The following is a 27,945-nucleotide window of genomic DNA, read 5'->3' as shown; positions in this document are numbered from 1 at the left end:
ACCAGCAGCCAGTTTTCATGTGCTCAGTAGCCACACGTGTCTAGTACCTACATAATGGATGGTGCCCTTCTAGACTTCACTTCCTTCACAGGGATATTCGGTCTAGACACCGAGGTGTGTCACGTCAATCATCCTTATATCAGCACCCTTAACTCCCTTGTCCTAGTGTACTTCTGTTATCTACATAATCCCAATTTTGGATTAATCCAAATTTCTTACTCCTAGAGATGACTACACAATTATGCATTAGAATCACCTCTGAGCTGCTTGATCACCTTTGCCCATATAAGCTTCTTCTGGTATTCTGAAAACAACAATCAAAACTTCACTACTCAGAATTTTACTGTATAGAACTAATAAATAATATAAAAATCTCGATTAAAAAAAAACCTTTCTCTTCAAGATTTCCATATGCTATACATGACTTAATTTTCTATTTCACAGAGAAAATTGAGGCTTTCAAGATTCCTTCTCCTTCTTTAATATTATCTACATCCATCCACATCTGTATTTCCTCTTCTGGTCTCAGAAGCAAATCTGTCTGTTCCTCATCTAGTCTAAGGCTAATTCTCTTCCTGGGCTCTAAAAGCCACCATCCTTTCATCTCAGCTAGACCTTCCTGGAGAATTCCCTGGCGGTCCAGTGGTTAGGACTCTGTGCTTTCACTGCAGAGGGCCCAGGTTCAAATCCTGGTCCGGGAAACTAAGATCCTGCAAGCTACAGCCAAAAAATAAAATAAAATAAAAAATAAAAACACATTACTTGGATCAACTAGACCTTCCTGGCCCCCCTCCCGCTAGCACTTTCAGCCTCTCTTTCCTTCCACTGGTTTATTATCCCTCAACATATAGCTACAATTTCCCCATTAATAAAATACTCTCATAAATAATCTTGTGCTTCCCTCTACCCATGGTTATCACCCTTCCTCCTTCTCTTCAAGGCTAAGTGTCTTGAAAATATCCTGAACTCCTTGATTCTTCTGACCATCTCCCCTCAGCTACTGCAATCTGGATTCTCCCACATCACATCACTGATATACTTTCTTCAAGGTTACCCATGACCTTCTGTTGCTAAATCCGATAGGCTCTCTTCAGACCTTGTAATTGGGCCAGCTTTTCAGACTGTTTACCACTGCAGTGTCTCTGACATTATTGCAGCGTAGTGGTTAAGGGTCAGACTCTGGAGCCAAACTGCCTGGGTTCTAATTCTACTTCTACCACTTATTAGCTGTGGGACCTAAGGCAAAGAACTTAACCTCTCTGTGCCTCAGGGATAATAATTGTACCTACCTTTAGGGTTGTTTTGAAGATTAAATGAGTTAATAGCTAACACTTTAGTCCTATTCTATGCACTTTACATGCTAAGCTCACTTAAAAGAGTGCTTAGCCCCTCGTAACTTGTATATGTTATCTATAATAATGCATAGGTGTGGCCATCTTTGGGGGACCATTAATCTGCCCTCCACACTTGTCAAAGTTCACACAATTGGTAAGCTGAACGCTGTACCCATGAAACTTATCTACATGGGCTGTTAGCTTAAACTGGTGACAGAACTTACGTTCCGCGAAGGATACTTTCCCTCAATATTATTGGCATTGTTCTGGAGCGACGTGGAACAACACTTTGATAACGCGCCCTTCGTAGGCCCGGCTACCCCTAGCGCCTCCCGCTCGACCCGGAAGCTTCCGTCGCCGGCAATCCGAGAGACGACCCGCCGACCCGCCCCCCGGAAACGCGCCCGGCTCAGGATCTCTGGGAAGCAGGTGAGGCGGCCGGCCGGGCAGGCACCCTCCGCGGGAACGAGGGCGGGGACGGGTAGGCGCTGGGCACTGGGCCGCCGGCGCCCACGCGGGGTGGGGGCGAGCGGGACCAGCGCTCCGGCGCTCGCGGACCCGGGCCTGGGGGTCGCGTGTGTAACGCGGGCAGGGATGCGAGGCGGAGCGGCTTTTCCGGGAGTGAGGATCGGATCTCCCCCGAGGTGCGGTCACCGCGCTCACTTTCTAAGCTGCATACTACATTTATATTTGCACATCACTTTATTAGCCTTTGATCGGAATAGGCCTGCGAAGCGACGCTTTTGTCATATTCAGAGCATATACAGGTTTTTTAATGAGCTTAGGTGTGTAATGCGTAACAGGGGAAAACGTGGACGGAAAGGACCAAATGTGATTTTCAGCTAAGAAAAGTCAGTGGTTGTTCTTGCTTATCACTTACTGTCCACTCACAGAATAAATACCCGAAGTAAAAAAGAATAAAAATATGGGAAAACTAGGTCTTCTTGTCAAATCGTGTCATGCCAGGGGTCAGTTAGAATAGCGTCAAAGAACTTTTTTCTTTCACGTCATATCCAGGAAGACCTTACTGTCCTTGAAAAGAATTGTTTCTGAAGACCATGCATCTGATTTGGTTACATGGAGAAATTCTAGAGTTTCCTGGTGAGTCTAGGTAAACAGGAGTGCAAATGGTCGCTAAAACTGTAGGTTTTGGTTTGTAATTTTTGCTTTACCCGCCATGCTCTCTGGACCTCATAAATCTTTGTGGTGTGATTTTTATGAAAATAAAACACTACAAGTAAGTTTTGTGAAAATCAAACTCATTCCAGTGTTTTTTCTGTAATGAAAAAAAAAGCATCACCTTTCTAAGGTTTAATAATAATAATAGCTGCCGTTTATTCAGGGCCCCCTATGTACCAGGTAAAGTGTTAGGAACTTTATATTCATTCTTTCTGATGTATTAAGAGATCCAGCGAGCTGCTTCATCCAGGAAATATAAAAGGGAGACTGAAGTTCAAGGACTCTGCTTAACATGTCTTCTTCCTCCCAGGCACCTCCAACTCAGCATGTCCCCAAAGGAGCACATGTCTCCCTTCCCCACGCCTTTCCCCACCCACCCCACTGTCACCGCCAGAAAAATCAAACCAAAAACACCAGGCACACAACCGCCATGCCTTTCCTTTTTCTCAGGGAAAGGTATCAGTATTTGCCCAATATACACCAGAAACCTGAGTCTACCTTGTTCCCTTCTCCCTACTTGTCCCCCATAAATCTGTAACCAAAAATCTTGCCAGTTCTTTCTACATGTTCCTTCCCGTTGTCTTCATCCCCCTTGCCACCCCCCTATTCCATTGTGTCATCATTTTCCTGCCTTTTCTGTGGTAGGAGTCCTGCTCCGGCCCTTCTCCCCTTTCCCCTGTCTGGTCCCTTGCTCTGCAGCCAGCATGAGCAATTTTTCTAAGCTGTAAATTTGCTCTCTTGGTTAAAACCCTTCAGAGACAGCCTGTGAATTACCCCAGGATAAAATCCAGCAACCTGAACTTTGCTTACAGTGACCTTGAGACAAGGCCCAGTCTGCCTTACTAGCCTTACAGTCCTCTTTCAAGTCCTTGACCTGAAACAATCTCTTTTGCTCTTAACTATGCGATTCCCTCTGCCTCCATCATGTCCCTCCTCTTTGCCTAGATATCTTCCATTTATCCTTCAGGCTTCAGCCTAAATATCATCTTCCTAACTCCCCAGGATACCTCTGCCGAGGACCAGCATGACCCTCCCTGTAAGACTCGCCACCCTGCATTTGTTGAGGCCTGCGGTCCCATCTGCTTTGGAGTGTGCATGATGGCTGGGGCTGAATGTTGAGAGATTTGTTCAGGATTATAAAACCTGGCACGCATGCTCTGTGTCCACCTGTTGAATGAATAAAGGAATAAGTCATCCTATCATGGTGATTAGAGCTACTTTGAATTAATTCTGCCTTTTGAAAGTAAATTTAATTCTCAGGTTTTTTTTTTGTGGGCGAATCTTTTTTTTTTTTTTTTAATTGGGGTATAGTTGCTTTGCAGTGTTGTGTTAGTTTCTGCTGTACAGCAAAGTGAATCAACTATATGTATACATATATCCCCTCTTTTTTTGGATTTTCTTCCCATTTAAGTCACACAGAGCACTAAGTAGAGTTCCCTGTGCTATACAGCATGTTCTCATTAGTTATTTATTTTATACATAGTAGTGTAATATATGTCAATCCCAATCTCCCAATTCATCCCACCTCCCCCTTCCCCCCTTGGTGTCCATATGTTTGTTCTCTACGTCTGTGTCTCTGTTTCTGCGTTGCACTAATTCTCCGTTGTTTCTGTTTTTGAATCTAGGTTGGGAGAGCCGGTGGTGACTGCGGGAGTGGAGCCCCTGTGCGGTGCCCAGCATGGACAGTTACACAGTCCTGAGAGTGATTGGGGAGGGCTCCTTTGGCAGAGCCCTTTTGGTTCAGCAGGAGAGCAGTAATCAGATGTTTGCCATGAAAGAAATAAGGCTTCCCAAGGTCACTGCTAAAGCAATTAGCTCATGTTGAAAGTGTACATGTAATTTGTATAGGAAAACAAGTTCTTGAAATTTAACATGGAATTGCTCCTTTGTGCAAAAGATTTAATGGGTTTATTCATTAGCTTTACAAGGTCTTGATATATCTTAGGTGGTTCTTAGGATATTGTAATTAACAAAAATAATCAAGGTTTGGGTGGTGATTGCTGTTTATCTCAATGTGAATAATTTGTAATAATTTCCAATTTTGCATACTTAAGGGTGTAGGGAAGCTGCCCAAATGCAACTCGGGTGCCATATTAATGAAAAAAGGAACATCAACATACAGTGAAGAGCTGAGACCTAAAATGCTGACCTTTGGTATCAGGGAACCTATTCTGTGGATTAGCGTGTAGGTTTTATTTCCCTGTAAGATGAGGAAAGTGCTGATTTATCTGTACAGTTGACCCTTGAACAACACAGGTTTGACTGCTGTGGGTCCACGTAGATTTTTTCAATAGTAAATACTACAGTGCCGTGCGATCTGAAGTTGGTTGAATCTGTGGGTGCAGAACCGAGGAAATGGAGGGCTTCCTCCATACATGGAGGGCCAGCTATGAGTTGTACTTGGAATTTCAACCCCGTGCAGTCAATGCCTCTAACCTTGTTCAAGGTCAAACTGTATTTGTCACGATGTAACATAGTTGTCAGGTGAAAGAAGCCATACCATGGAGGCTGCCTAATAATGTTTTGATCAACTAAAAAAAAAATACATTTTAATAAAATTCTCAGAGTATTTTTTTTCCCACTGCAATCTTGACCTCGTTTAGTGGGCATCAGAATCACCTGGAGAGCTTGTTAAACCAGATTGCTGAGCCTTAACCCCTGAGTTTCTGGTTGTGTAGTTCCTGGTGAGCCTGTGAATTTGCATTTTTAACAAGTTCCCAGCCGGTGGTGATGCTGCTGGTCTGAGCCCCCTTGGGCTAGTACATAATCAGTTGCAGTTTCTTAATTATAAGTCATTCAGGATTTTATCCTCATAGAGTAAGTTAGGGGATAAACAGTTTTGGAAACTTATTTTGCATATGGTCTTTGCCCATCCATGCTGCTGTAATACACGAGTATATATATTTTTCATCTGAACCAGTGGGCTGATAAAGTGATGCAGACAGTAAAAACATGAAAGCCCTAGTTTTTCTTTAAGGAGCTACTATTGTTGATGGCATACTGGCTCTCCAAGTCAGGTTATACTTAGGCTGATGATAAGAGTAGTTTACATTCTATACTTGTAAAGATATAAGAGGTCAGCTTAAGCATGCATATAGCCATAGTTGAGAAATCTGCACATGTTTTCTCGTGGAGTTCGATAAACTCAATTGGTCAGAGTACAGTGCTCTGAAATTGTGTCTAGCATTGAAATACCTTACAAACTACTATAATATCATTTTACTATCAGTTTTATTATGAAGTATTACATTTACGCTTATTTAAACTTCCTTCTAGTTTTTCTCTGACACACAGAATTCTAGGAGGGAGGCTGTTCTGTTAGCCAAAATGAAACACCCCAATATTGTTGCCTTTAAGGAATCATTTGAAGGTAAATATGAATTTCCCCCAATACATGCATTTCTGAATTTGATTCATGGCCACTGAGGCTTTGTTTTTGTTTTTTTAAATTTATTTGGCTGTGTCGGGTCTTAGTTGTGGCTGTCGGGATCTTTGTTAAGCCATGCAGGATCTTTCATTACGGCACGTGGGCTCTTCCTCGCGGTGTGTGGGCTTCTCTCTAGTTGTGGCACGCAGGCTTAGTTGCCCTGCGGCATGTGGGATCTTAGTTCCCCGACCAGGGATCAAACCCCCGTCCCCTGCATTGGAAGGAGGATTCTTAACCACTGGACCACCAGGGAAGTCCCTGGGCCTTTCTTAAAGAGTCTTACATTTGTTTTAGCTGAAGGACATCTGTATATTGTGATGGAGTATTGTGATGGAGGGGACCTGATGCAGAAGATTAAACATCAGAAAGGGAAGTTGTTTCCTGAAGATATGGTAAGAGACCGACTTACATAAGTTTCCCTCAAGGTTTGGAAGCAACTTTTCTCATAAAATTTGTATGTGTTAAAATAGAAGCATTGCTGTCTGTGATTACCTGACACACTAGTTAGAAATGACTCATTTCTGTATCCATGATGCTGCTTAGTGAGATGTGGCTGCCTGAGATGTTTTTAGGGAGTAAAATAGATATAAGTTTATAAAATATCAAGGAATAACACTTCCATGTTTAGAAGAATTTCAAAATTGTATTATTTATCATACTTTCTACTAGACATTTAAAATTTTTATTTTTTGTATTGAAATTTTAGAAGGCAGATGGATTTCTTTTGTATTTCTAGATCATCTGAAGAATGAAGCCTGCATTTCTGGTTTTCAGGAGCACCTATTCTTAGTCTTTTTCCTTCTACAGTTTAGCATAGTCTCTTAAAATACTTACTGCCTTTTTAATGGAAAGTTGTGTATTAAATATTATCGGAATGAGTTGACTAAGGAAAATACTTCAATAAACAGCTTTACTGGGGCTTAGTTTGATACATGGTATATAACATGTTTTGAGAGTATATTAGTATAAATATTTTTCATCTAGAAGTTGTATTGTTAAGAATATGGGTTCCATTGTAGCATGTCAGCCTGGCTTCAAAGGATTGTTGGTAATATAATCTTTTAATGTTAACATATGAATATTCTGAAAAAGTGAATGAAAATCTGATGTAATGATTACACTATAAAAAGTTATAGCATATTCATTTCTAAATGGCAAACTACTTTTATTGTATATTTAAAAAATATTTTTATTTGGTTAAATACAAGAAAACCATAGTGGGATTTTTATTAAAATAAATCGTTGGGAATTCCCTGGCAGTCTAGTGGTTCGGACTCCGCGCTTTCACTGCCAAGGGCCCGGATTCAATCCCTGGGGGAACTAAGATCCCACAAGCCACGTGGCATGGCCAAAAAAGTACATAAATAAATTGCTATTTAGATCATACATAAGACGATGACACATATGGGATTGATTCACAGCTTTTCTGAATTTCTCCAGGCAACACTGAATCTTAGTTGAACTATGTAATTTTCAGGAGTTCTGTACTTACATTTTATAAAACTCAGGTCAGCCAGGGCCTGAAGATGATTCTTTGGGATTTGGGGTTGCCATGAACCCGTTATTGCATTCTTGCAGATTTGCATGCTTTTTTCCTTACAGATACTTAATTGGTTTACACAAATGTGCCTTGGAGTAAATCACATTCACAAGAAACGTGTGTTACACAGAGATATCAAGTCCAAGGTAAGTGGAAACATTTTGGTCCTAAAAAAAAAAAATCGAAAACTATTTCGTTCCATGTTTTTTCTGTGTTATTCTTTCCTTCTGGGGCATTTTTATCTAGTTCAGAAATATTTCTCAATGTAATATTGATATTTATGCTAGCCAGATAAGGTACTACTTGAGAACAGGTCAGTAAATCTCTTTAGTAGTGTATGGTAATATGTTCCAGCTCTCTTAGTGACTGTTTCCTAAGACCACATGTTCTCAGATGGAAAACGGTTGAGACCAGGGCCTGCCACCTGGAGTTACCGGGACACAGGTTCTCCGGTCAGTTGAGCAGGGTCTGCCGATACAATCTGAAGCTTGCCTGTTAGATTTCTAATCAGTCATCCTGAATTCCCAAGCAGGGAAGTGCAGCTGTCCAGAGGGTATCTTGTCTTTTTATGTTCCATTCGAGGACTCGGCTGTCAGCATTTCTACCCTTGATCTCCATCAGCAGCAGCCTTTGAAAGACAGCTTCTGCCGGCGCTCTCTGCCTTATATTTGTTTGTTTGTTTATGTATTTATTTTTTATACAGCAGGTTCTTATTTGTTATCTGTTTTATACATATCAGTGTACACATGTCAATCCCAATCTCCCAATTCATCCCACCCCCACCCCGCCACTTTCCCCTCTTGGTGTCCATACGTTTGTTCTCTACATCTGTGTCTCTATTTCTGCCCTGCAAACCGGTTCATCTGTACCATTTTTCTAGGTTCCACATATATCTCTGCCTTATATTTGAATGAGGGTAGATGTAATCTGAGCTCTTCTTTTTCAATGCAGAATATCTTCCTCACCCAAAAGGGAAAAGTAAAATTGGGTGATTTTGGATCTGCCCGTCTTCTCTCCAGGTATGTATGTCTCTTCTGTAGTAGTGACAGTAGTCGAAGCATCATCATTGAGAAACGCTCTGTAATCGTTCTGTGCCTCTTTCTGGTTTTAGTCCCATGGCATTTGCTTGTACGTATGTGGGAACACCTTATTATGTGCCCCCGGAAATTTGGGAGAACATGCCTTATAACAATAAAAGGTAAGTGATATATGTAGTTGGTACAGGGCTGACAGTTTGGTACAGGCATTGTAGCCTACAGGTGAAGTTTGGTTTTTAAAAATGTATATGTGAAAGCAGTGTAGAATTTAAATTCCTAGGCCTCTAGATGAAAGTCATAATTTTCCCACTGTTTTAATCAGAGCTGAGAGGAGCTACATGTAAATGCTGAAAGAAAGGTTAGTCATTTCTGGGAACAGTATGCATTATATTACTGCTTCTCAAACTTTGCTGCTCCCGACTTTTAAAATCCCAAAGCGCAGGTTGTAGCCATATCGGTTAAATCCAAATGTCTGGGGGTGGGCAGCAGGCATCAGTAATTTTCCAGGATCACTAAGTGAGTCCCATGTGCGGCAAAATTTGGGAGCCACTGGATTATGTCATTGAGTTGACATTTACAGGACTAGATAATAAGCACTTGACTGATAGGTTCATTGATTATCAGAAGATAGTATGAAGTCCTTATGATTTAAAGCATAATTTTTTTCTGAATATAAGTAATATGTGCCCATTGATGGAGTGGGTGGGCAGGGGAAGGATTGGAAATGTAGAGATATACAAGAAAGGAAATGGTGATCACCCACTTTTACACAACTACTGATAACATTTTGGGTTTTTTCCCCCATCCATTCTCTTTTTCCCCTAAACTTTGTTTATATACTCTATATACAATTTAGTATCCTGCTTTTTTCACTTTATATCATATTCACTTTATCCCATATTAAAACTCTGCATAATTATTGTTAATGGTTGCATAATATTTTAATACATGGGTCTTCCAAAATTTATTTCACATTCCTCTGTTATTGGCCTTATGATATATTTCCAATTTTCAGTATCCTAAACAGTGCTGTGATTAATATGCCTTTTGTGCATAAATATGTCGTTGTTGTCTATCACATTCTTGGCATGAATTCCTAGAAAGAGAAACATCCACAGGTTCTTGTTACCATCTGCCAAGTTGTTTTCTGAAAAGGATATGATAATCCATAATAAATAGACTCCTTTAAGAGTAAAACTGACTGAATTGGAGACAAAACAGCTATGAAGGGACTTCCTGGGACAACTGGGGAAATCTGAGTTTGGACAAAATATTAGATAATAGTATTGAATTAAGGTTAAATTTCCTGGATGTGATAATGGTGTTGTGTTCATGAGGGAGAGTGTCCTTGCTCATAGGAGATACATGTTGATGTGTTTAGGGGTGAAGTGTTTGATGTCTGCAGCCTTTCTTTCAAGAGGTTCAGATCTAGAAGCAAGAGAGGAAAAGCAGGCAAACGTGGCAAATGCTAATGGCTGAGAAACCTAGGAAAGAGCGTGTGGGCATTTACAACTTTCCTGTAGGTTTCAAACTTTAGAAATTTAAAAGTTGGGGGAAATAGTTGATAAAAAAAAAAACCTTAGTTAAAATGAAAAGAATATCTAGAAAAAGTCCGGGGGATGACAACTAGGTGGTGAGAACTCTGGAGGAAAGTGGAGGTGCTTAGTTTGAAGAAGGGTGGGCGTATAGGGCAAACTATAGAACCCTTTGCTGAGCTTTGAAGAGCTCTTTTGTGGAAGAATAAGAAGGCTGTCCCGTAGAGCCAGCCACTGGGGGCACAGAGAGCTGTCCATCAGGATGTGTGACCAACGGCCAGGTGTGGTACAGGCAGTCTGGGTGGAAGCTGCACTGCATGACTTCTAAAGCCCTTCTGCCGACTATGATAATCTGAGTCCATGGATATTCCTCTTGCACCAAGTACTGATACTACTGAACTGATACCCGAACAACCCAGGTTTGGAGGGGCAGGGGCTGGGGAGCAGTCAGTTTTATTGTGAACATTACTGTTAGTATCTAAGTGTTAGACCAAAATTGCTGTATATTTTATTTCAGTAGCTAAGAAGTACCTGCAATGTCTGTTCTTATTAAAGGTAGAGTAATTTTTTATTTTTTGTATTACAACATATACATATTTTCATATGATAACTCATAACCCACTCATCGTTGCATTGCTTCTTTATGCTTCCAGTGACATCTGGTCCTTGGGATGCATTCTCTATGAACTCTGTACCCTTAAGCATCCAGTAAGTATGGCATGCAAAATGGGAAAGGCAGCCTCTGGTGGTATCGGGCTAGGTCCTGAGTAATTGCCATTTCAGTTGGTGGTTTGCTTCCTTAGGATGAGCTCATTGTAAGATTTTCATGTTTCCAGTTGCTGTCATCTTTGCTTTGAGCTACTTTTGTAGTATATACTAACAGGAAATGTCCATGATTCAGTATTTATAGTACTATATTTAGCTTGCCTCCCTCCTTCCTTCCCTCCCTCCCTGCTTCCCTCCCTCCCTCCCTTTCTATCTTTGTGAATTTGCATATTCTAGTTATTTGGTATAAGTAAAATTATACCATATTTTTCCTTTTGTGTCTGGCTTATTTCACATAGCATAATGTTTTCAACGTTCATCCATGTTGTAGCATATGTCTGAATTTCATTCCTTTTTTATGACTTAATAATATTCCATTCTATGTTTATACCACATTTTGTTTATCCATTCATCTGTTGCTGGACATTTGGGTTGTTTCCACCTTTTGGTTATTGTGAATAATGCTGCTGTGAACATGGGTGTACAAGTATCTATTAGAATCCCTGTTTTCAATTTTTGGGGTATACACAGAGGAATGGAATCGCTGGGTCACATGGTAACTGCATGTTTGGCTTTTTGCAGAACTGCCCAACAGTTTTCCAGAGTGGCTGCACCATGTTTGTACTTTCCTTGTTATCAGTTAGATTTCACTTCTTCCAGTTTCTTCTCTAACTGAAATATCATGAGAAAATAGACTTTGCTCTATATTATATATTTTTTAAAGATATTTTAAAAATAATTTAACATAAAAAGAAGTTAACTCACTTGCCCTGCTTGTTTGCAGTTGTTTATTGCACAGAATTAATAATTAGTGCTGATCCCTATTAAGTGTTAGCTTTGCATAGAAATAAATTCTGTTCTTTGGGCACAGATTTGAACCTGGCTCTAGCAAGCATTTTCACAGAGGTGCTTGAGAACATGTAGAGCTCATGAGAGTGAGTAATTAAGAACATCCTTCTTTCCTTCTTCACCACTAGATGAAAGTAACTCAAATGGAAGGTTTGCACTTTTTTTTTTTTAAACATCTTTATTGGAGTATAATTGCTTTACAATGGTGTGTTAGTTTCTGCTTTATAACAAAGTGAGTCAGTTATACATATACCTATGTCCCCATATCTCTTCCCTCTTGTGTCTCCCTCCCTCCCACCCTCCCTATCCCACCCCTCTGGGTGGTCACGAAGCACCGAGGTGATCTCCCTGTGCTATGCGGCTGCTTCCCATTAGCTTATCTACCTTACGTTTGGTAGTGCATATATGTCCATGCCTCTCTCTCGCTTTGTCACAGCTCACCCTTCCCCCTCCCCATATCCTCAAGTCCATTCTCTAGTGAGTCTGTGTCTTTATTCCTGTCTTGCCCCTAGGTTCTTCATGACCATTTTTTTTTTTTAAGATTCCATATATATGTGTTAGCATACGGTATTTGTTTTTCTCTTTCTGACTTACTTCACTCTGTATGACAGACTCTAAGTCCATCCACCTCACTACAAATAACTCAATTTCTTTTCTTTTTATGGCTGAGTAATATTCCATTGTATATATGTGCCACATTTTCTTTATCCATTCATCTGTCAATGGACACTTAGGTTGCTTCCATGTCCTGGCTATTGTAAATAGAGCTGCAGTGAACATTGTGGTACATGACTCTTTTTGAATTATGGTTTTCTCAGGGTATATGCCCAGTAGTGGGATTGCTGGGTTGTATGGTAGTTCTATTTGTAGTTTTTTAAGGAACCTCCATACTGTTCTCCATAGTGGCTGTATCAATTTACATTCCCACCAACAGTGCAAGAGGGTTCCCTTTTCTCCACAAGGTGTGCACTGTTACTGAGAGGTCAGCTTCCTTGTATATAAGTGGCTTATAATACCAGCTGCATAATTAGAACAATGTGAGAAACTTGGAAAAAATGCTGATGCCTAGGCCCAGGCCAGACTAATTGAATTAAAATCTCGGGTATCCTAGACATTAGTGTATTTTGTTTTTGCTTTTACATTGAATTTGTATTCATTTGGGGGCATTAAAAAAATTTTTTTTTCTTTCCAGTTTTACGGAGATATAATTGGCATATAGCAGTGTATGCATTGAAGGTGTACAGTGTGGTGATTTGACTTAGGTGCACCGTGAAATGATTATCATAATAAGTTTAGTGAGCAGCCATCATCTCATATGGATACAAAACAAAAGAAAAAGAAAAAATACTTTCTCTTTGTGATGAGGACTCTTAGGGTGTACTCTCCTAACAGCTTTCACATGGAACCTACAGCAGTGTTCATCATGTTCACTGTGTTGTACGTTACATCCCTAGCATTTATTTATCTTAAAACTGGAAGTTTGTACCTTTTGACCACCTTCATCCAATTCCTCTTTCCCCCACCCCCCGCCTCTGGTAACTACAAATCTGATCTCTTTTTCTATGAGTTTGTTTGTTTTTGAAGTATAATTGACTACAACACTGTGTTAGTTCCTGGGACGTTAGTGGTTTTAAAATAGGTGATTGTAATGTGTAGCCCAAGTGGAGAACCACTGTTGTGTACAAATAAAATTATTTTTTAAATTTCAGTATCTTAATTAGGATTATATTCTTTTTTTCCCTAATTTTGTCCTTTTCATAAACATTCATATACATGTTCTTATTTTTTCTAGCAAGAATAAGTAGTAAGGAGTACAGTGCCCTGAATATTTATATTTGGCACTGTCTGCTCTAAAAAGGCAAAAGTAGGGCTTCCCTGGTGGCGCAGTGGTTGAGAGTCCACCTGCCGACACAGGGGACGCGGGTTCGTTCCCCGGTCCGGGAAGATCCCACATGCCGCGGAGCGGCTGGGCCCGTGAGCCATGGCCGCTGAGCCTGCGCGTCCGGAGCCTGTGCTCCACAAGGGGAGAGGCCTCAACAGTGAGAGGCCCGCGTACTGCAAAAAAAAATAATAATAATAAAAAGCCAAAAGTAGTTCTCAAACCTTTAGGAAACGCTGAAATTCAATATAATGGTTAGAAAGCCTGAGGCATTTGGGAATAAGATTATTACCCCTAATTGCAGATGGAGACACTTTGAGAAGTCAAGAAGTGTGCCCCAATTCAGACATCTGGTAGATATATGGCAAACATGTCTCACTTCAGTGTAAATTTTAACTATAGTCTGCTTCTCTAGAACTGTGTATATTTGTGTGTTTATAATCAAAGCAACCTTTTAACTTTTTCAAAAAAATAATAATGCAAGTTGTTTTAAGGGAGTATCAAATAAACAACATTTTCAGTTCAGACATATGGATAAAAATTTAGGTCTGTTGTCCACCACATTAGCTTGCATCACCCCCTTAGCTTCATGTTTTCAAGTGTACATACATGATCTTCGGTTTGTGTTGTTTTTAGCAAACAGTAATTAATAGTAAATGAGTAATTGTTTTAAAATGGCTCAAGTTGAAAAGAATTCTTTGCTTAGCCAAATTTTCATCTGGCTTCTGAATCTTCTCCTAGACCCTTGTGTGCATTCCCTTGCAAAGTCCAGTTTTATCAAGAACCCTCCACCCCCAATGTCCGATTGCCCTTGATATCTGATCAGGTTCCTCATCCTCCACAGTTCCCCAGCTGACGTCTGACCCCTCTGGTCTGCCTTCAGCAAGAATCCTGTTAGATTGGTTTAGCCAGAGTCCCCCCCTTTTTGTGTGTGTGTGTGTGTGGAGTGCTATTCTTTTTTTTTTAACATCTTTGTTGGAGTGTAGTTGCTTTGCAATGGTGTGTTAGTTTCTGCCAGAGTCTCCCTTTTGCCTGGATGTTTCCTGTTAGTAATTTTCCATCTGGTGATATCTACCCTGTTCATTAGGTATAAATTCCCACTTGCCCATGCTGTGTTTGCCTTTAAGCTCAATCTCTCTAACCCTCTGCAAAATTCTATCGCAGTGGAGCCTATATCTGTTACAATGGTCCTGAATAAAATCTGCCTTATCATTTTTAACAAATGTCATGGATAATTTTTCTGTGACAATATATTAACATAGCTTCACTGTTGTTTGATTATCAAACCTCTTAATGTAAATTTAAATTCTGGTTGTTATAGGGGAAGTTTCATAATCCTATTGATTATATCAATAAACTACATCTGGTATAAGTAAAAAAAAAGCCTGAGGCAAAGCAGATTCAGTCTTATTTTTCATTACCTGAATTTTTCCTTTGTTATATGTTTTTTTCCTTTATTACATGTTGACTTTTCCTTTTTCATATCTTCACTTGTATGTATTAATAGGGTAATGTACCTCCAAGGCAGAATGCCATCATGTTCTTATATTAAGTATTACTGAGGCTGGCACCTAATGTTAATTGCAGTGTGTTTATTTTTTTATTTTTTATAAATTTATTTACTTTTGGCTGCATTGGGTCCTCATTGCTGCGCGCGGGCCTTCTCTAGTTGCGGCGAGCAGGGGCTACTCTTCATTGCGGTGCATGGGCTTCTCATTGCGGTGGCTTCTCCCGTTGCAGAGCACGGGCTGTAGGCATGCGGGCTTCCGTAGTTGTGGCTTGTGGGCTCTAGAGCACAGGCTCAGTAGTTGTGGCACACCAGCCTAGTTGCTCCGCGGCATGTGGGATCTTCCAGGACCAGGGCTCGAACCCGTGTCCCCTGCATTGGCAGGTGGATTCTTAACCACTGCGCCACCAGGGAAGCCCCCGCAGTATGTTTATTATACAATGAAAACTTTAAATGTTATTCTGGTATGACATTTTATATCCCACTCTATTACTTGTCAAACGGTGATAACTACTTTGATGACATGGAAGGTAAAAAGGATTTTGCAGCAGGAGTTTAAAATAGGAAAAGTCTAAAGTGCATTTTGTCAGGGAGCAGGCCTGGGGATGTTTAATTTTTTTTTTATTTTTTAAATTTTATTTATTTTTGGCTGTGTTGGGTCTTCGTTTCTGTGCGTGGGCTTTCTCTAGTTGTGATGAGCGGGGGCCACTCTTCATCGCGGTGCACGGGCCTCTCACTGTCGCGGCCTCTCTTGTTGTGGAGCACAAGCTCCAGATGTGCAGGCTCAGTAGTTGTGGCTCACGGGCCCAGCCGCTCCGCGGCATGTGGGATCTTCCCAGACCAGGGCTCCAACCCGTGTCCCCTGCATTGGCAGGCAGACTCTCAACCACTGCGCCACCAGGGAAGCCCAGGCTTGGGGATTTTTGAGGAGGAGAGAAGCAAAGAAACATTACATTTATTATAAGCCTTAACATCATCTGACTTTTTAAAAAGCCATATGTATGTATTACTTTGATTTTTAAAATATATTAAAAATGTGTATCTGTGAAAACGTTGATTTGAGTAATAAAGTACCCAAAACAGGCACTGATGGTAAGACTTCCTCCAGATGGGAACATCTTTTACTATTTATGTTTACCTTTCTCCTGAACAACCATAAGATTTTTAGAATAGTACCGGTTGGGAGGTGGGGTGGGAGTTTGGGACTAGCAGATGCAAACTGTTTGGATAAACAACAAGGTCCTACTGTATAGCACAGGGAACTATATTCAATATCCTGTGATTAAACCATAATGGAAAAGAATATGAAAAAGAATGTATATAGATGTATAACTGAATCATTTTGCTATACAGCAGAAATTAACACAGTGTAAATCAACTGTACTTCAATAAAATAATTTTTTTGAAATACAAAGAAAAAAAGTGTGATTAGTAAAAAAAAAAAAAAAAGATCAGAGAACAGCACCTTAAAAACACCTCTAGGGAGAAGAATTTCTAAAATTAAAATAATTCATATAAATTCAGTTCAGCTGGTATTTACTTATTTCTGTTCTCTTTCCTTGTATCTGCTTTTACAGTTCAGTTTTGCTTTTCAGTTTCAGGCAAATAGTTGGAAAAGTCTTATCCTCAAAATCTGTCAGGGGTCCATGAGCCCACTGCCATCCCATTATTCCTATGAGCTTCAGCATCTGATCAAGCAGATGTTTAAAAAGAATCCCTCATATCGCCCTTCAGCTACAACTCTTCTCTCCAGAGGCCCTTTAGCTCGGCTCATCCAGAAGTGCTTACCCCCAGAGGTATGGTACATGTGAGATTGACTGTGAACAGTTTTCCCAGTGTTTGTTATCTTCGAAACACAATTACATGTTATACATGCCTGTAAAAATTCAAATAATGCAGACGTATATAAAAAAAGTAAAAAGTTGAAACGTCCTTTCCCTCCTCTTCTTTCCACGATGCTATTCCCCAAATATAATCATGGATATTGTTTGCATTATCCTTCCAGATCTTTTTGGACGTATATAAATGTCTGTTTGTTTAAATTACGTGGCTCTTTTATTTATTTATTATTTATTATTTATTAATTTTTCTGGCTGTGCCTTGAGGCATGTGGGATCTTAGTTCCCTGACCAGGGATCGAACCCTTGCCCCCTGCAGTAGAAGCACAGAGTCTTAACCACTGGACCACCAGGGAAATCCCTACATGGATCTTTTAAATGGCATTTCTACTTTTCAACTTTATTGCTGTGGGGAAGAACCTTGATAATTAAATGATGTTATGGCAGTATCTAAAGAAAAGCATCTTTCACATCTTTAAATTCTCTGCTTTAAACTTTCAGATCATCACAGAATATGGTGAACAGGTATTAGAAGAAACCAAAAAATCTATGCCTAGTACACCAAGAAAAAAGGGTAAGAATTTTGAAAAGCTTATTTTTTGTGTTCTTTTAAAATACAGTATAACAAAAAGGAAAAATACAATTTTCAAGTTATTAGAGATGATTTCCAGATACTCCTCAAATCAAAATTTGCTTCTTATTCCTTCAGGCATAATTCTATACCGAATCTTATACATTTAGCTTTCCAGGGATCAAAAAGAACATAGTTTGGAGATTTTAGAGATGTAAAGATTGTTCTGTTTCATTTTTAGAACCATATTTACTCTAGTTTGTTATGGATCAGGTAGAAGGATTCTGTGGTCTTACCTAGGAATCTAACCATGAAAATATAATATAGGAAATTGTATCCCTAAGGACCATCTTATAAACAAAATTTTTTAAATGGAGTCTTTTTAAAAGTTGGAACTGTCCACATAATAGGTGCACAAAATTTCCATACATCTGTAGTCAATCCTGAGCAAATTTCAAATGGAATTTATTGTCTCTTTGGAAGTTGTTATCTCAATTTTTTCAAAGCTCTTTTTGTTGCTTTTCATTTGTCATCAATGACACATCTTTCATCTGAAGAAATCCAACAATGACCAGGATAAGAGAGAATTAAGACGTGTAGGTCATCCACTGTAGGGAGATGTAAAACCTCCGTTATTTAGTGCCTGTTCTCTTAGTGTTATATACTACAAAAGAAACATTTCTATTTTTTTAAATTTCTTTTTTATTGAAGTATAGTTGATTTACAATGTCATGTTAGTTTCAAAAGAAACATTTCTAAACTATACTGTTTTCTTGAAGTTAAATTTTAAATGTTACTTTTGTAAGACTGTAAACCCTTTTAGTGGTATAAACCCTTCAGTCTTACAATTCAGCATTTTTTTTCCGTTACTTAAGAGGTAGTCAGTTACCTTTGCTTCAGCAGTTTTAGTGTTGATTTTATTTTATGTACTGTTTCGTAGCTTCTGTTCACATCCCAGGGTAGTGGGAAATTCGTTTTAAAATGCTGAGCAGCAGCAACAAAAGCAGTCTAAGAACAGTTTCAAGACAGTGTAGTTTCAAGATAGGAAAGTGTAGTTTTACAATTTCTAAAAAAAAGAGGAGTAAGCTAGTGCGGAGGAGCCACCAGATGGGGAGCACGTGTCTGGTGGTATCTCCATCTAGTCTGTAGCCAGTGAGACCAGAACAATGAAAGCTGTGTGAGGGCAGGGACCGTGTCTCATTTGCTCACTGTTGTATCCTCAGTGCCGTCATCATAGATGCTCAGTAGCAATTGTTTAAAATGCTGAATGAATGAGGAAAACGGACGCCAGGCTCTGGCAGCCGAAAATGAGGCAGGAGCCATCCTACCTCCGTGACTGCTGCTGGGCCCTCATCAGGGAATAAGTAGCTGATTTCTTGAGAGGGATACCTATTCCACCTACTGTAATAGCTGTCAGGAAAAGCAGACTGGGTAGCAAGCTTATGTTAAAGGTGATAATGACCTTCCGAGTATACAGAGTGTCTTACCTCCTGGTGCCTAAATGGGTTGGCATAAGTGAATAGAGATGTCTTAACTTGCAGATGTTAACATTAGAATAAAACAGCAGAAATAATCTCTTTAAAAGCTGAGGTGTATTATAAGGCAATTAAAGCTTGATATCACTGTATGGGCTAGTGCTTTGGTTCTTTGACTTGAAAAACTTCATTTGTCTTTGTCACTCAAGCTTTGTGCAAATCATATTAGAAGCCTTTATGTGTTTTCTCTCTACCTTCTCTTTTCTCTTTGAGCAGACGCCAGCAGAATCAGGATAGCTTTGGAAAATGAAGCAAGCACAGTGGTAAGTGCTTTAAAGTTAAATGTCTAAAATTGTCTACTGGGTACCTGGCATCTTTAGGTGCTGGGAGATATATGGAAGACTGTTGCCTGGTCCCTGGGTTCAGGAGTTTTTCATCTTTGGGCCTGTGAAGTAACTGGCGGCTGTTCTTTGTACTGCCAGCCGAGCCACTTTAGATCAGCATTTTGTAAGGTCGGATCTTAACAAACGGCGCCGCGAAACAGAGGAAAGCTTCAAGTGAGCTTTATTAGGGAGCGCTCCCGGGTGAGGTTCACTGGTCTGAGAGAAAGGGGCCAGAGAAGTCGCACCCGGGCAAGGGTTGGGCAAGATTTTATAGGGGAAGAAGGGAAAGGGGTGTGGTGAATCTGGGAGGGCGCAGGGTATTCCTTATTTGGTGGTCTTTTCGGGTATCCTGGGGGACCCTTAGTCCCGCCCCTCGAAAGGCGGGAAGGCTGGACTGGGTTCAAAGTCCCCAGGTCAGTTCCTGGAACTGGGTGGTCCGGAATGTCTCCAGGGCAGGTTCTGGAACTGGGTGGTCCGGAGAATTTCGATCTGATGCAACCTGTGAATCTGATTGTGTTCCCCTGCCTCGGGCCAGTTGGCCTTACACATTTATTTGTTTTTTCATTTCTAATTATGGATGACAAGATGTGAGCGAACTTAGCCCTGCTTATAGGCATGAAAGTCTTGTTTTAGCCTGGCTCTTGGTTGGATTTGTGTGTGTGGTACTATATATATATATAACATACAATTTATCACTTCAGCAATTTTTAAGCTGAATTGTAAGAATTTAATGGCATTAATTACATTCACAATGTAATTTTTCATCACCCCAAACAGAAACCCTTAAACAATAACTACCCATTCCTCCCCACCCTCCCTTCCACCTCAGCCCCTGGTAACCTCTATTCTGCTTTCTGTCTCTATGAATTTGCCTATTCTAGATATTTCAAGTAAGTGGAATCACACAATATTTGTCCCTTTGTGTCTGGCTTCTTCTGCTTAGCTTAATATTTTCAAGGTTCATCCATGGTATAGCCTGTATCAGAATTTCCTTCCTTTTTATGGCTAAATAATATGTAGATCACTATTTTGATCTCGACATTTTTCTGTTCAAAAACTTTTAGTGCCTCCCCATTAAGCCCACGAATTGAGTGGACATTTTTCAGCCTGGAATTCAAGGTCCTGTTTGTCTCATTTGGCTCCAGGCAGCTGTGCCCTTTTACATGATAGCGACAGTTAAGTCATAAATAGTAACAGCAAATCCACTTCCCAGTTTTGCCACACCCAACCCAGTAACTGGTGTCCTATTGATAATTTTTCTCTTTCTTCATCATTTTAATCAACCTTTTAACTCCCAAAGGAAAAGATGTAGTAACAACAAATGATTCTGTTTATGGAATGTACTAGTAATTAAACTTGTAAATTTTTTGAATGAACCTTAGGTTGTAAATAAATAACACCATTCCCCATTATGTTACTACAAATGGAATATATTCTGCCCCTGTACTTTTTTCTTTGCATAGTAATATCTGTTAGTAATATCTGTTTATTTCCAGCTTTATTGAGGCCTAATTTATATGTAGTAAGATTTACTCATTTTTAGCATGCAGTTTGATGAATTTTGGTAATTTTATACAGTCATATATCCAGCACCACAGTCAAGACATAGAAATCCCATCCCCCCAGTTGAAAATGCATTTAATGCACCTAACCTACCAAACATCCTAGCTTAGCCCAGACCACCTTACATGTGCTCAGAACATTTCCATTAGCCTCCAGTTGGGCAAAATCATCTAACACAGAGCTTATTTTATAATAAAGTGTTGAATATCTCATATAGTGTATTCAGTACTGAATTCAAAGTGAAAATCAGTGGTTGCCTGCGTACAGAATAGTTGTAAGTGTATCGGCTGTTTACTCTTGTGATCACGTGGCTAAGTGGGAGCTTTGGCTCTCTGCCACTACATAGCATCACGAGAGGGTATCATGCGGCATATCACTAGCCTGGGAAAAAGAGCAACATTCAAAATTTGAAATACAGTTTCTGCTGAATGTGTATCACTTTCACACCATCATTAAGTCGAAAAATCATAAGTTGAACCATCGTAATTTGAGGACCGTCTGTATGGTAACTTTATAAAATATTTCATTTTGATATTTCCAGCATGAAAAGCCCAGAAATTTTTCATTGCTCATTTCCTCTATAAAGACCTCTCAAATATCTCTGTCATTTTTATATATCCTTTTCACATTTGCAGTGACTGATATTAATGGCTATTAAGGTATATGACTATTAATATACATATATTTATACATATGTCTGTTCATATATATGGTTTTTAATATACACATATATATGATTATATGACTTAATTTACATGGATGGGGCTCTGTGGTTATTGATGTTTAATCCATCTATATTTAAAGTTAAAATAGCTGTCTTTGCCTACTTGTTTACCTTTTTTTGCAGCAATTCAAGCATTACTTAATCTTTATTTTTAATTTCTTTTAAAGCAAAGGGAAGAACCAGGTGGAAAGTGTAGCCACACTGACTTAGAAAGCATTAATAAAAATTCGGTTGAAAGTGCACTGAGGAGAGTAAACAGAGAAGAGATAGGTAAGTTATTCAAATTCTAATCATTGTATAAGTGGAGAACTGGGGAATATACAAGGAATACCAGTTTCCACCTTACTAGGTCGTAGGCTTCATAAGCAAGTAGATAGGCAGATTTGTGTTTGCTTATCCAGTAGTGTTAAAGGAATAATTTATTTACCTATAAAAAAAGAGAAAATCATGTTTATTAATAAGAGGCTTCAGAAAAAATAGTATTTGTTGTGCTCTCCACCATAAAAAACCTGGCACACAGTGTCTACCTAAGTCCTCTTGGGCCTTTAATTCTTGTACATTGTGTAATGTGTGAGTATATACGTAGCATTTTAAAAAAATAAATTTATTTATTTATTTTTGGCTACGTTGGGTCTTGGTTGCTGCACGCGGGCTTTCTCTAGTTGTGGCAAGCGGGGGCCACTCTTCATTGTGGTGCGCGGGCTTCTCATTGTTGTGGCCTCTCCTGTTGCAGAGCACGGGCTCTAGGCACGCGGGCTCAGTAGTTGTGGCTCGTGTGCTCTAGAGCGCAGGCTCAGTAGCTGTGGCTCACGGGCCTAGCCGCTCGGTGGCATGTTGGATCTTCCTGGACCAGGGCTTGAACCCGTGTCCCCTGCACTGGCAGGCGGATTCCTAACCATGGAGCCACCAGGGAAGCCCCTATACATAGCATTTTTTAAAATTCACTTTAATGATTAGCTTTACCTTTTCATCTGGATTTCTTTTTCATTCCCTTTACTACTTAGACTTGAAAGAGTGTTGTTAGATCTGAGTTTGAAAGAGAAAGGAAATACTTTTCTTTTAGAGAGATACTTGTGTGCATATAGATGAATAAATAAAAGAATAAGCTCAGCAGTTCTTCTTTACACTTTAAAAGCCAGTTCACCAGGTCCTCTCAGGCGACAGTGGGAGAAAAATGTATCCAGTACAGCTCTTACAGCTTTGGAAAATGCATCCTTACTCACCTCCAGTTTAACGGCAGAGGACGATAGAGGTTAGTAGATTGAATTCTATTATTTTATTATGGAACGTTGTCTAATAGGTGTTTAATGAGCCAGAGTTTTTTCTTTTTTTTTTAATGTCATTCTGTGAAGGATATTTGGTTATCACACATCAGAGCGCTGCTCATACAGGCAAGTGAAATAGATCTGGGTAGAGAGTTAAATATAATTAGCTTTGCTTGAAATATGATCTGAAGATATATGCTGAAAATCTTTTTTATTTGGGACTAATTTTTTATCTTTTCCCAACTAGGTGGTTCTGTAATAAAGTACAGTGAAAATAATACCCGTAAGCAGTGGCTCAAAGAGACTCCTGAGACCTTGTTGAACATTCTTAAGCATGCTGACCTCAGCTTGGCATTTCAAACATATACAATATATAGACCAGGTGATTCATGTCTGTTACATAACTGTGGAAACCCTTTGATTGTTTTGAAAAAATTGTGGTAAAGTATACATAACATAAAACTTATCATTTTAACCATTTTTAAGTGTACAGTTCAGGAGCATTAAGTACATTCACATTGTGCAGTCATCACCACATTCCATCTTCCAAAATGGAAACTGTATCCATTAGATAATAACTCCCTGTTCCCTCCTCCCAGAAACCCTTTGATCTTAAAGTTATGAAATATTTAATAGCATTGTAGTTTTAGGTTTTCTTGAATCTTTTCTGGCCAGTCTGAAGCCATAATTAAAATTTCCCGTAGAGCTTCATTCCTTCTGTTTGCCCATTTGTTTGCTTATTTTTTTAATAATCATGTGATCACTTCGAAGTGTGGCCCATTTTTACCGTGCAAATACACCCCTGCTTTAGGGACTCTGTAGCTCAGACTTTATCCTAGTAAACGCTGAGGAACTTCAAGGTTTCTTTGGCTCTGTACTTGGATTCTGTTATATTGAGTAGAACACACACAAAAAAAAGAACAATTAGGATTTGACTTTTTTTATCGTTTCTACAGACATTTTCACTAAAATTATACAACATAAATTTTTAAGATACTATACTTGGAATCTGGGCCAAAGGACTGAAATAAGGGTGCGTATGTGTGAGTGCACGTGTGTTTAATTTTGATAATTCAATTACTAAAGCCGTCTTGCTTGGTTTAAGATCTAAGATAAATTATGCCAAGGAGAGATAAATTATGCCATGGTGTGGCAAGCCTTGACTGTATGTATTGTAGCAGATTTAGTGTATTTGTTGATTTGATCGGTATTTATTGAGTGCCTAACATGTACTAGGTTAAGATTTTAAAAAAAGAATAAAACATAATTCCTTCCTTGAAAGAGTTGGTTATTTGGGAGACCAACACACAAGCAGAGCATTGTAGAGCTATGTACCACGTGTCTGATAGAGCTGTGTGCAGACAGTTATGTGTCCTTAGGAGAGGTGGGTGCATTGGGAGGCAGGTGTTAAGGAAGGTTAATGATTATGACTTTTGTTTTAGCAATTATAGATCCTGGATTTTGTTTCTGGTCCATTGATGAAGATGTTGTCATTTCAGGAAAGTCACTATTTTAAAAATATATCATAAAAAAATATATATATATCATAGCTCTGTTGTGAAAGGATTTTTATAAAGATTGAACCCACATTTTCATGTTAGGTTATCGTTTTGTAAGCAAAAATCTGAAAGTAGTTACTATCTGGAAAAAAATTTAAAAGCATGCATTTGGTCTTAATTCCCTAATTTTATTCCCCTCCATTGGGAAAACTTAGGGGGAGGGGAGAGCTCAAAGGAGAAAAAATGAACTGTTACCTAGCTGTCCAAAGACAACTTTTAATGCTTTAAATATGGGTTCATATATTTGAGGTTTTAATTATAATTTTCTGAGTTTTGAAGAAAGTGCTGTTTAAAAATTTAATATCCATACTGGTGCTTACTGGGCCTGTTTTATGCCAGAATCATGCTGAGTAATGCAGGGAGACACTACAGAAAAATACAGAGCATGGCGTTGCCCTCAATTAGCCCACAAGCCTTTGGAGGAATTTAATGCAACATGAACGAAATAAGTAAAAACTGCTTAACTTGGCATAATTTCTGTTAATATTCCTCTGAAGGTGCAGAAGGGTTCTTGAAAGGCCCCCTGTATGAGGAAACAGAAGCATCAGATGATGTTGATGGAAGTGATGATTCTGTTATTTTGGATCCAGAGAGACTTGAACCTGGACTGGATGAGGAGGATACGTAAGTGATATACCCAGATAGCGTGTGCGTGCATGTCATTTAAATTGTACTTTAGGGCTTCCCTGGTGGCGCAGTGGTTGAGAGTCTGCCTGCTGATGCCGGGGACACAGGTTCGTGCCCCGGTCTGGGAAGATCCCATGTGCCGCGGAGCGGCTGGGCCCGTGAGCCATGGCCACTGAGCCTGCGTGTCCGGAGCCTGTGCCCCACAACGGGAGAGGCCACAACAGTGAGAGGCCCGCGTACCGCAAAAAAAAAAAAAAAAAATTGTACTTTAATCATTTCTGGTTTAGCAGGAGCTGGTTATGTTACTTTACATCATTAATGAATACTTATATCTTGGTCTTTTGTCTGGCATGGGTAATGTGTTATGGTATTATCACAGAATTCCTGACTGAGCCATGTGTTTATAATCATTTAGCTTGGACTTATTTTTTAATATACCAGATTTTTATATTGAAAAAGTTGTAGAAACATTGAAAGGAGTGATCCTTTGGAAGGCTAACCATTTTTTTCCCTCTGTTCAGTTGCCTTATGGAGCTTAGTTTTCAAAAATGTCGGTATTGTTACAGTGGTGTACTGCTTTGAACCCATCGACAAATATTAACTGTACTCCTTAAATGGAGGCTTAATATCCAGATTGTTTTTTCACAGGGACTTTGAGGAAGATGACAACTCTGACTGGGTATCAGAACTGAGACAGCGAGCTGGCTGGCAAGGAGTGTCTGATGGATAACACCCAAGGAAATTAGTCACACTGAGGAGACGTTTAACATGAGGAATTGATATTTGGATAATACTTAACTCACAGGATGTGTATTTTCCTTTAAAAACAGAGTGAAGAGAGGGAAACTGAATATTTAAAATTATTCCTGGTTAGTATAAGGTATAAAAAATCTAGAACTCTTATGAGTTTTTGAATTCAGAGGAGAAGGCACAGCAGAATGGGTATGAGGTTTGGGCTTTGCGGTCAGAACGGAAATTGAATGCTACCACCTATTGCTTGTGTGACTGTGAGAAATTAACCCCTTTGAGCCCGAATTTCCTCAACTACAAAATGAGGGTAACAATGCTTACCTCATAGGGATGCTGACCTTAGACCATCACAGCAGCCCTTAATGTTATTATTTCCATTGTTATGATTTATGCTTATTCTATGTAGCTCTTTTTATATCTCCTAAAGGTTTGAGGACCTAAATATATTTAATTATAACATAATAATGTGTGTGATTTTTCAGTAAGGCCTATTTCTGGGTAGTGATCTATCATCTTCAGTGATCGCATTATACATTAGCTAGATCCCCTTAGAAGACACAGAAATGCCTGCTCACCAAAAAACACAAAACAACAACCCCCCCCCCCAAACAGCAATTTTCTCTTGTTGTCAGCAAGGTAACTCCTCAGGGGATAACGTTTCTTTCTTAATCCTGTAAGGGGTCACGATGACCCACTACTCACCTTGCTAGACTATGTAAACTGTCAGTATGTTACTTTGACGTACAATATAACCTTTTGTCTTGAAAACGTATGTAATTGTGCTTTGGGAGGAACAATCCTCAGAGCTTTCTGAAAGACTGTCCCCTGGGTTATAATCCTCAGGTTGGCTCAAATAAAATTCTCCATTTCTTTCTTAGATTGACTATTGATTAATTTTTCATGGACAGACTCAATGTTGAACTTTGTCTATTCCAGCAAAAAGCGTTATCTGTGGATACTAATTGAGCTAATTGGGGAGAAGAAGAGGAAAGCCCATTCACGTCTTTAAGAGAGAAATTTCCAATACTATGTTACTTTTTATATTTAATAAATATTAGTTCGTGATTTGGATCAGTTGTGTACTACTAGTAATTTTAATGAATTTTTAAAAGCCTATTAGAAAATAGAAATTAATTTCCATTGATATGATAGGGTGATGGGTAAGATTTTGAATCATGAAAAACAGTATGTATGGAGATATGAGTTCAAGGAGAGAAAGGAATAATGTAAACTTTCTAATTCTTAAAGGAGAGCTTTCTTTTTAAAAAATTAGATATGGTGGGTTTCAAATTGCCGTGGTATTTAGATTCCATTGGTTATGTTTTACTTGTGTCAATATTTATAATTGCTGGAAATTACATCCTTTCAACTGCTTAAACATGTAATGAAACGTTTCTGACGGCACCTTGATGTGCAGTGGGAATGAGGAATGCGTAGGGGGCGATGGGGAGATGGTGAGAGAGTATGTTTGCAGACCACTGGGCAGTAGCTCGTTATAAGAGGACCCCATGGGAGGCCGCCAGCTGTGGCCAAAAGAGCAGGGCTCCGTTCCAGTCTCCATCTCTTGACAGTATTTGAGACCTTGCACGAGAAACTCTCAGTCCAGCTCAACTGTAAAACTGGGCCGCTACTACCTGACTCGGTTGTCGCAAGGCATAAAGAGACTATATGCAAAGCCTCTGGTACACCGTAAGCAAGAACGGGGAGCGGGAGCGGAATGTTTGTCGAGTGTAAGCAGAGGAGTCCCGACCTAAAGTGACGGAGGTGACGCGGCCAGGTCTCCAAACGCCGCGGCCGGCCCCCACCCCTCTTCCGGGTGGACTGTGTGGACCCGTCCTCTCGCCACTCTGGCCCCGCGCCCCGCCCGCCTTCGCTAGCGCGGCTCCGCCCCGGCCGCCAGCGGGCGCAGAAGCGTCTGGAACCTGGACCCACCCGGGATACTACTCTGGCCCCGCGGAGCAGGCGGAGCAGGTATGCTATGGGTGGTCCCCTCAGTCCGAACCCGGAGCTGCCTCCGGGAGCCCCGGGGAAAGGGTGGAACCCCCGCCCGGGAAGACGCGAGCTGCAGAACTGCAGTCTCCGGTCCCGGGCCGCGTCGGTCTCCATGGCAACGCGCGGCGCACCCAGCTCCTGGCCCC

General features: G+C 39.9%; 1 protein-coding gene across 5 annotated transcripts; it reads left to right on the top strand.

Moving 5' to 3' along the window:
- Positions 1-1,720: 1,720 nt before the first annotated feature.
- Positions 1,721-26,684, top strand: NEK3 (NIMA related kinase 3). 5 transcript variants are annotated; one of them, XR_014298045.1, is made up of 18 exons: positions 1,767-1,815; positions 2,352-2,435; positions 4,139-4,308; positions 5,790-5,883; positions 6,235-6,332; positions 7,543-7,626; positions 8,432-8,499; positions 8,592-8,678; positions 10,706-10,760; positions 16,648-16,848; positions 17,392-17,464; positions 19,213-19,259; positions 21,774-21,876; positions 22,742-22,858; positions 23,119-23,253; positions 23,828-23,904; positions 24,928-25,054; positions 25,706-26,684. XR_014298045.1 is itself a non-coding variant. In XM_082675432.1 (17 exons), exons 3-17 carry the CDS (start codon positions 4,192-4,194, stop codon positions 25,785-25,787), a joined length of 1,488 nt encoding a protein of 495 aa, XP_082531558.1. In that variant the 5' UTR covers positions 1,767-1,815; positions 2,352-2,435; positions 4,139-4,191; the 3' UTR covers positions 25,788-26,684. The 5 variants fall into 5 exon arrangements, 3 of the variants coding, with proteins under 3 accessions (XP_082531559.1, XP_082531558.1, XP_082531560.1); XR_014298046.1 differs by having other exon boundaries at positions 24,314-25,054; positions 25,706-25,721; XM_082675432.1 differs by lacking the exon at positions 23,828-23,904.
- Positions 26,685-27,945: the final 1,261 nt, after the last annotated feature.

The sequence above is a fragment of the Grampus griseus genome, assembly GCF_964374135.1.
Source record: "Grampus griseus genome assembly, chromosome: 18".
Classification (NCBI taxonomy): Eukaryota; Metazoa; Chordata; class Mammalia; order Artiodactyla; family Delphinidae; genus Grampus; species Grampus griseus.
The sequence above is the reverse complement of the archived record's forward strand: the minus strand, read 5'-3'. Positions and strand labels throughout refer to the sequence as shown.